A 9,313-nucleotide genomic window follows, 5' to 3' on the forward strand; every position below is an offset into this window, starting at 1 on the left:
CGGCCTCCCAAAGTGCTGGGATTACAGGCTTGAGCCACCGCGCCCGGCCGGCTTTCAAGCAGAAATCCAGAAACCCTGTGGGGAGCGGCTTCAGCCTTCAGGGGACCCGGGAGCATCACCTGTGACTCAAGAGGTCCCTGCCCTGAGGGAGCTGGGCTTTCAAACGCCCACACCCACCAGTCACGGGCGAAGGGCCCCTCTGTGGCCCGCTGGCTCTGTGTGTGCTGGCAAAGGGCTCCAGCCACCCAAGGAAGAGGCACAGGCAGGGCCGTCAGAGGAAGGGCAGGGCAGATCCGGGCCAGGCACAGACCCCACCATGGCGTCCTGCTGGGAGCGCTCCACACACCTTGGGAGTCCCGGTGGAAAAGGGTCGCACTCGCACATCTCGGAGACTCATAGCCCGGCTTAGGCGCCGCTCAGAGCCACCTCTTTCAGATGTTTCTGGAGCAGCTCCTCAGGCTTCTGGTGACCTCTCTGCCTAGGAAAACGTGGCTGTGGACGTTGCAGGATGACCAGCAGCCCCTGCCACTGGGCTGCACACAGGGCCACGACGGGCACTCACATTCTGCATCCCTGGTGCCCACCCCAGCCCCTCCCACCCTGTGTCGCTGTGGATTGCCAGATCCCGGTGGCTCAGTCAGACCCTCATCCTGGGAGGCGGAGTTGGCAGTGAGCCAAGGTCATGCCACTGCACTCCAGCCTGGGTGACAGAGCGAGACCAAAAATGGGATCCGTGGATAGCGGGCAAGAGTGTCCAGGTGGTGGAGGCACAGACGACACTGACAGGGAAGAGACCCCTTAGCCCTGGGTGGGGCCGTGAAAGCTGTTGTCCATCTGGAGGGAATGCAGACTGTTGTCACACACTGCATAACGACGCTTCCTTCACTGGCCAATCGCGTGGGATCGTGGTCCCGTAAGATGGAAACGCTGGATTTTGCTATACCTTTTGTATGTCTAGATAGGGGTGAGCGTTCTCGTGTGTCTAGATAGGGGCGATTATTCTCGTGTGTCTAGATGGGGGTGAGCGTTCTTGTGTGCACCCACTCACACGTCCCCTCCGGCCTTCAGAGCCCAGCACCCTCCCTCGCAGGGCCTTGGCTGTGACATGGGTGACTTCCTGAGCCTGTGGCTCTGAGGTTCTGTGGTCCTCGAAAGTGGGCATCCTTTCTCCTCAGCTGCAGATGGGGGCCCTTTTAACGCCGCCCCGAGGCCTGCGACTCCCTGCACTTTCCATCGTGACTTGACTGATCTGGGTCTGTCATTTGCTCACACGTTGGTAGTGACCAGTGACTGACATCACCATCCAAGTCCGTGGTCACCATAATGATGCTTTCCCCACACCACGCCAGCGCTGAGTGACCAGCACCCCCTCCACCCCACCCACACGCTCCCGACCCCTGCGTCTTGGGAAATGGTCCTGCTGCCTGAAGGAAGTAGTCCTGCCTGCCCATCACACACCACCGAGGGTGGGTCCTGTGAGGGGCAGCCTCAGTCCACAAACCTGTCCTGAGGGCTGGCTTCTAACACAGCCCTGGTTCCAAGATTCTCTGGGCAGGGCCCCAGAAGCAGGCCTGGGATGGGCTTGTGTGTGCTGTGATGAGGGGCTGGGAGAAGCTGGTATGAGACAGGAAAGGCCTGGCAAGGGAGTGGTTTCCAGCAAAGTCCCGCAGAGAACAGCTTCCGCCTGGTCCTGCAGACCCCACGGAGCAAGTCCAAGCCATCCACCCTGAGGCAAGGGAGCTGGGCCTTGGCATCCCTCGGGGCTTAGGTCAATCACCCGCGGAGACGCGAGCTCCCTGGCAGTCTGGCTCCTGAAGGGCCGGGATGCTTCAACAGCCCAGAGTCCATTGTCCAAAGAAAGCCACGGGTGGAGGCCCGATGGGGATGCCCAGACACTCACTTGAGGGGAGTGGGCAGAACCTGGACAGTGTCCCCCACACTCACATGTGCCTTTCCGTCCACAGGAGAATGACTATCTTCAAGACTGCCTTGATGCAATCCAGCAAGACTTCGTGATTTTTAACAGAGAAAAGTGAGTGTGTTGGGGGTGGGTGGGCGTGGTGGCAGAGAGGAGGAAAATGGGGCTAAGGTTTAAGGTTTTCTTGGCTACATGAGCTGGCATCTGTGGGCCTGGGGTGTGTGGCCCTGCTCTCACACAAGCCCTGAGATCCTGCAGCCACATGACCTCTGTGGGCCTGGGGTGCACAGCCCCACTCTCTTTGGGGACTCTGAGCAGCAGCTGTGGAGGGGAGCGGCAGGAGGCCCCTGCCAGGCTCTGGCATGTTTGAGCTCCATGCGGGGCCTGTGGCTGGAATCTGGGGAGAGACTCGTCGTCTGCCCAGGTGAGGGGTGGTGACTTCCTAGGAGGCCCCATCAGAGCCGCATCAACTCCCCAACCCAGGCACACTCTGTCTCTCACCTCTCCTGAGTGTCAGGCCCTAGAGGACAGAAGGGCACAGATGACTAGCAGCAGGCAAGGCAGGCCAGAAATAGCAGCAGCTGCCACCTTGGGGCCCAAGGGAGGATGGATGCCCCCTCTGCCTGTGTGGGGCCAGGAGGGCCTCCTGGAGGAGGTGTGTCTGAGCTCTTGTGGGCAGAATATTCAGGGCGTGGGCAGGACTTGTAGGGCGTGTGCAGACAGGTGAGGGCACTGGCTGGCACCCCGGGGATCAGACCATCGGGTGAAGAATGAGGCTCAGGCGAGCCTTGTTCCCAAGTCACTGACCTGTGGCACCTGCAAAGAAGGCGGCCTTGCGGCTTCTGGCTGGAAACACCCCGAGCCTTGCCAGTGTGCTCACGTGCCGCTACCCGCCCCCAGGCTCCCTGCCGCACCCAGTGTGTTGGGAGCCTGGCCTTTCCAGCAGACACCCAGCCTGTGGCCCATCTTGGGCGTCCACGCCATGGCCTGTCCCGTGAGCCCGTGGGCAGGTCATGGGACCGTGAGGCCAGGGAGGTGGGCGCGTAACGCCCTCCGTGTGTTCCTGCCACCCCAGGTTGAAGAGGAGCCAGGACCTCCCGAGTGAGCCTCTCCCCGCCCCTGAGCCCAGGGATGCTGCGGAGCCCGTGGAGGACGAGGAACACTCCGCCCTTCCCATGTGTGGCCCCATCTGCCCCTCGGCCGGGAGCGGCTAGGCCGGGATGCCCGTGATCCTCACCCCTTGTGCTGCTTTGGAGACTCGGCTGCCAGAGGGAGGGCCATGGGCCGAGGCCTGGCATTCACGTTCCCACCCAGCAGCCTGGCTGGCAGTGCCCACAGTGCCCGGACACATTTCACACCTTGGGCTCGTGGTGGTGCAGGGGACGCCTGTGGAGGGCAGCACGGAGGGCATTGCCTGCGGGCCCCCGAGACCCGCCTGGATGGAGGAAGCGCTGCTGGGCGCGCTCTCACCACACATGGGGGGCCGGGGTCACGGATGAGACAGGAGTCTTTGTCCCCACTCAGCCCGAGGCTGTGCACAGCCCCCCTCACAAGGTGAGCCCTTGCAGAGCAGGCCGCGGGTGTCCCAGGCTTGGCTCGGTTCTTGGAGGTCAGGGGCGCGGGTTGGGGTTAGTGGGTGGGGAGGTGAATGTTTTCTAGAGATTCACACTGCCCCAGCGATTTCTGTACAGTTTTCACCTCTGAGAATTACAATGTGAGAACCGCTTGGTGTTGCATATTCTGCGCATGTCCTGTGCCTGCCTGGCCATCAGGCCCGTGCCTGCAGTTTCTGGTTGGCCTGGACTTAAGGCAGCCAGTCGGGGGGCAGCTCCTCAGGGCAGAGGCCCCCAGAGTTCCAGGACCATGGCTTTCGGGTGGGTGCCTGTCTCCGTGGCCCTGGAGCCCTAAGGCTGTGGAAGGCAGAGACGGTGCTGGAGGCAGAGGAGCCCAGGACAGCCCATGCACAGGGGAGCCACCGCAGTGCTGGGCAGTGCTTGGCCCTCCGTAAAGGGACACGTCCCTCTCGCTGTGGCTGAGTGGTTCTGTCGTTGGAACTGAAACTGGGTAAACGGCCTGTGCGCTTCTCTCCGGTCTCGCTGGAGGAGGAGTCCATCAGCCCAGCGCTCCAGACAGGCCTGTGCTGGTTTCCTCTGGGGGAATGGGTGTGTCAGGTCTGTGCCCCCTCCCGGGACAGCGGCCATGGTGGACACGTGCCTAGATCCGTGTCCACGAGCCCCGCTGCACCCCTGGCAAACAGCTGCGAGATGACAACAGCCAAAGAACATTTGGGGAAGAACCGGCCGTGCCAGGAGCAGAGTGAGAAGTCTGAGGGGAGAGAACGCAGCTTCCCGCCCCCCACCCACCCCTGTCCACTGAATCAGGGCAGGAATTAGCCTTCCAGCCCCAGCAGCTAACATGGGGGACAAGACGCCCAAGTCACTACGAGGAAGGGTGGCCTGGTCCCTGCGAGGGCCCAGAGGCGCCTGTGCTCGGTGGAAGTCTGGTGATGTCAGGGACAGGTGTGGGGGAGGGACAGGCTCGGGGGAAGGACAGGTGTGGGGGTTTGTGTAAGTGCATTTGGGGCACATGACATGGTGGTGCACCTTGTCCTTCTCCGAGACACTGGTGGGGTCTGGGTGCTGTCTGGTTCCCTAGATCACCCCCCAAACTGGGGCAGAGCAGGAGATGCTGGTGTGGGGGACGTCAGCTCCCCTATCTGGGCCAGAGGGAGCCCCAGGAAGGAAATGCTGAGGGCCCAGGGCCACCTCCAGGGCTGCTGCCTGGGCTCTGCACAGCTTAATGAGAAGCCCAGGGTCAGAGATGGGCCCGCCTGTGGTCCCCAGAGACCATGGCAGGAAATTCTCCATCACCATTGGTGCACGGGCAGGGGCCAGAGAACCGGCAGCATGAGGTGAGTCCCTGGCCCTCTGTGCTCGTCGGCCAGCATCGAGTGCCCAGTGACTGTGGCCAGGCCCTGCTCTTGGGGTGAGGACAACCATCTGGGAGCGCCTACACACACTTTTTATGAGGCACAGCATGTGCCAGCACTGCAGTCACGACCTTAGGGGGCTCAGGTCAGAGCCTCACAGCTGCCCGGCCTTGACTGCTGGGCCTGCGTCTGTGGGCAGCGCCCACCCGGGTGGCAGTGGTGTGTGCTTTGCTTCCACACACTCCCATGCATGCTGCCCAGCCTTCTGGGGCAGCTCGGGCCGTCCAGTGAGAATGTGTGGGGGGCCCCCTCTGCCCTGCCCTGGCTGTCGGCTGCCCTGCCGGTCCTCTTCCCTCTGAGAGGTTGAGCTTCTCCCTGCCATTCAGGGGAGAAGAGCTGCGGCTGCAGGAGGAGTTGGACCAGCCCACAGCCAGCCGGGCCCCGCCTCTGCAGAAATGGCATGGGGGAGAGGCGATGGGGCCTTCCACGCACAGGCGGCTTCAAACCCAGACGTCTTTAATGGGCCCGATTCACATCAGAGGAGGGTGACTGCCTGTCCAGGCGGTGGGTGGCATGCACAGGTTCCTGGGTACAGTGTCCTCAGTGTACAAAGCTGCTACTAAGAAGCCTACGGAAATACACGATCTGTAACAAGAGCAGCGTCTTCCTAAAGGATTGCAGACCTTCCCCGGACGAGGGCTACTACGAAAGCTTAGGTGTGGGCCTCGGGGTGTGTAAAAGGAACCCTCCACGGGCAGGGCTGCGTGGCACCAGCTTCTGATGGGTCTCTGAAGTCTCAGCAGCTGTGCCAGGCAGGAGGGCTCTGCTCCCACTCTCCTCCCTGGCCCGCGACGGGCACAGGCCTCCAAGGAGCGGCTGCAGGCGTGCGGGGCTCTGTGAGGCAGTGACTGGTGGTGGGGAGGTGGCAAACGCCCACCAGGCAGGACTCGGCCCCTTGCCGGTTCGCCAAGAAGCCCAGTGTCCAGCTGCTCCCGTACTCTGTGAGCCCGGCAGGTTCCCTGTCCCCATGCCAGGCCCAGCGGGCACTGGGGTGCCTGGGCTCAGGCTGCCAGCACCACCCCTGCCATGTGGTGCCACCTCACCCTGGCAGTGACATCTCCCCAGGTTCAGCCCTTCTCTCGAGGGGCTCTTGGCAGCGGGACCTGGGACCCCACAAGGAGAGCCTGTGGGGAGGGGGAAGGCAAGATCGCCAAGCACCTTTCTACCAAAGAAAACGCTAACGGGGGGGGTGAGTGCCCTGGGGCCCCGCGGCCTCGGGTGGGGCCAGCACGGTTCACAGGGCCAGTCCTGGGCGTCTAGGAGAGAGAGGTGATGTTGGAGCGGCCACCGGGCGGTGCCATGATCTTCTGTGCTGTGCGTCGGGCGATGTGGTCATCAGCCTGAGACCCTGAAGAAAGGGCACAGGTGGGCAGGGAGAATTGGGCAGGAAGAATGGGGCAGGGGCAGGGGCAGGGTCCCTTCTATTCAAGGCGAGAGGCAGAGTCAGTGGCTGTGTCAGTGGGGCCAGGACCGTGGAGCCCCTGCACGCCTGCCACCACCAGAAGGCCAAGCGGATGAGGTGCCCGGCAGGTCTCCCATCCCTGAGGCCCAGGGTGCAGGTGAGGCTGCTCGGGAGATCCTAAGAGCCGCGGGGACTGCGGGCTCCAGCTGACCCTGCAGGAAGCCCTTCCTGTCCCGAGAGGAGCCGGGGCCAGTCCTGCCTTGTCCCTGCTGTGGGCCCCAGGTGATGAAACGCTGCCCCTGGCCTCTCAGTGCTGGGTTCTCAGGGACCTGCCCCCAGGAGGTGAGCAGGGCTTTGCTGTCACTGCCCCGGGCTGGGAGAGTGCACCAGAAGCACCGCTAGGAGCCCAGAGGCCGAACCCTGGCAGCCTGAGCCCTCCCAAGCATTCTCGCATGTCCCTCCAGGGCCCCAGGACACAGCTCAGATCCCTCCCTTGTGCCTCAAGCTTGGTTCTGGGGCCAGCTGGGTGGGGACCTGGATTCCACATGATCCTGAGGTCCTCGTCAAGGCCCCTCACCTCCCCTGAGGCTGGAACCACACTCACTCCTGGGCCCCATGTGACAGCCCCACCCCAGTGCCACTCTTCAAGGTGGGGGTTCATCACAGCTGCCCTGGGCAGACAGCGGGCAGGAGTGGCCTCCCCACACCCCCAGCAGCATCTCCTGCCCCAGCCCCCAGCTGGCTGCCTTCTGCGTGCAGCCCCTCTGGGTACGGGCTGGTCCCTGGTACCTGCGGCCCCAGGGCCCCTCAGGATGCTCCAGCAGAGCTCCTCACCCCAGCTGGTGCCCCAGGCCCAACTCACCAGATAGGCTGAACCCCGACTGGTGTAGGTTGCGCACAGGAGGGACTGAGATCTTGCCTGGGCAGGACGCGCGGGCCTGAGCACCACTCCCTGGCTTGGCAGGCACCATCACCTCATGGACGGGCCCGTCGTACAGCCCACGGGGCACACCGTGGATCTCTGCCAGCTGCGGGGTGTGGGGCCAGAGATGGGGCATGAGGGGCCGAGCATGTGGGCCTGCTCTGCGCCTCTCCAGTGCCAGCTTCAGGAATTTGGGGCTGCCCTGGGGGGGTGTTCACCCCACGTTCACACATGCCTCCCTCCTTGCAGTCCTCCCCACGCATGTATAATGCCCTCCTGCGATCCCACCTACACGTGTGTGCACACGTCTCTCCCCTCAGTCTTACCAACACAGGTGCACACGCTCATCCTCCCTCTGAGGTCCCACGTGCACTTGTGTGTGCACAGACACCACTGCGAGTGTCCCTGTGCGTGTGAAGCACCTGGTGGTCCGGGCAGACCACACCGGCTGCACTGTCGGACACGGATGATCTCGGGCAAACGTGGTGTCACCACAGTAAGAGACCCGAAGGCCAGGAGAGGGGCTCCCATGGCTGAGCTCCTGAGAGCCCGTGTGGAGAGGAGCACACACCCCAGGCCACATTTGTCCACGGGGAATCCCAGAAGGACCCACGCTAAGGCCCAACTGGCAGCTCCCAGGGGAGGTCGATGTCTGCTCACTTTACGTCTGTATTTTATGTAACAACCATGGATGACTCGGGTGGGACTCAGCTGCCGTTCACAGGCGCTTGCAGAGCTGATCCAGGGCCTGAAGCTCCCAGCACCACGGGGGCCTCCCCTGCCATATTTTGGGAGCAGGCTCTGCTCCACGTAGACCCACCAGGGCCCTGGGCAAGCAGCGGCCCCGCTCCATCTTCCTGACCCCTCCGGGGGCCAGGCCAGGCTGACCGGGGGTGCGTTCTGGGCCCAGAACTCAGCGCCCACCCGCCTGCCTGCACAACACCCTCGCGGGTGCCGCCCTACCCTGTTGCGAGCTTTGATCCTCTTGTAGACGAAGTCCGGGAATGTCTTCCGAGGGATGAAGCGGCCCGCCCCTGGGGTGACAAGCATCTTCCCGTCCTCCAGCACCACTCGGCCCTGACTTACGACCACGGCGGGCGCTCCCCGGCACTCCACTCCCTCGAAAATGTTATACTCCACGTTCTGGGGAGAGAGGCCCGAGGGTCCAGTGCCTCCACGCTGGCGCCCCACAGTCCCATCCCCACGGAGCCGCTGGAGCACTGCGGCCGCCCAGTGTGCCTGCACTGAGCCCCTAGCGAGATGCTGGGACTTAGGGGTTGGAACTATGTTCCCCTCAGCCTACAGACCTTGTTTCTGAGTCCCATGTTTCTCTCGAGGACAACAGGGACAGGCGTGGGCAGGCAGGGAGGGTCACTTCCCCCTTGGCTTGGCAGGTGCACACGGCACCGCTCTGCCCTGGCCTCCTCCATGGCACAAGGGGACCACAGATGCAGCTGTCACGCCGCGAAGTGACGTGGACAGGGCCCAATTCAGTGCCTGGCCTGGGACACACTGTGTGGACGGCCCTGGGATGGCTGAGTCCACTGCTGCTGCCACATGGGCCTCTGTCCTGCGCCTCTCCTGGGAAGGCTGCCTCGGGGGCCAGCTCCACAAAGGCCAGCCCTGACTTACAGCCGCCTTCTCTTACCAGATTGTGGCTCTTGGCAGAGATGATCCTGGTGGCCTTGGGGTTCCATATGACTAGGTCAGCGTCAGAGCCCACAGCCACTCGTCCCTTCCTTGGGTAAAAATTGAAGATTTTGGCAGCATTTGTACTGGTCACCGCGACAAACTCATTCTCGTCCATCTTCCCAGAGGCCTGAGGAACAAGAAGGCTGAGCTGAGGGTGATGGGTGGGACTGGGGTGGGGCTCACATGAGAACAGACGCTGGGCCACCAGGACCCCGCAAGGATGGATGCCAGGCCACCGGGCCCCCGTGAGGACAGACGCTGGGCCACAAGGTACTCACGAGGACGGATGCTGGGCCATCGGGCCCCCCACAAGGATGGATACCAGGCCACCAGGACCCCGCAAGGATGGATGCCAGGCCACCGGGCCCCTGTGAGGACAGACGCTGGGCC

General features: G+C 63.3%; 2 protein-coding genes across 2 annotated transcripts in view; one reads left to right on the forward strand and one right to left on the reverse strand.

Moving 5' to 3' along the window:
- The window catches only part of STK32C (serine/threonine kinase 32C), a 153,295-nt gene extending 149,651 nt beyond the window's left edge, over nucleotides 1–3,644 (forward strand). The window contains 2 exon segments of the mRNA XM_011980831.1: nucleotides 1,965–2,032; nucleotides 2,994–3,644. Of these exon segments, the coding sequence (XP_011836221.1) occupies nucleotides 1,965–2,032; nucleotides 2,994–3,132 (207 nt within the window). The 3' untranslated portion in view covers nucleotides 3,133–3,644.
- Nucleotides 3,645–5,329: 1,685 nt separating this feature from the next.
- Nucleotides 5,330–9,313, reverse strand: part of DPYSL4 (dihydropyrimidinase-like 4) — a 14,230-nt gene continuing 10,246 nt past the window's right edge. The window contains exons 10-13 of the mRNA XM_011980836.1: nucleotides 8,880–9,050; nucleotides 8,195–8,374; nucleotides 7,172–7,337; nucleotides 5,330–6,255 (exon numbers count right to left, since the gene is read on the reverse strand). Of these exons, the coding sequence (XP_011836226.1) occupies nucleotides 6,164–6,255; nucleotides 7,172–7,337; nucleotides 8,195–8,374; nucleotides 8,880–9,050 (609 nt within the window). The 3' untranslated portion in view covers nucleotides 5,330–6,163. The remainder of the gene's footprint in view (nucleotides 6,256–7,171; nucleotides 7,338–8,194; nucleotides 8,375–8,879; nucleotides 9,051–9,313) is intronic.

This window comes from Mandrillus leucophaeus, unplaced genomic scaffold, assembly GCF_000951045.1.
Source record: "Mandrillus leucophaeus isolate KB7577 unplaced genomic scaffold, Mleu.le_1.0 Scaffold219, whole genome shotgun sequence".
Lineage (NCBI taxonomy): Eukaryota > Metazoa > Chordata > Mammalia > Primates > Cercopithecidae > Mandrillus > Mandrillus leucophaeus.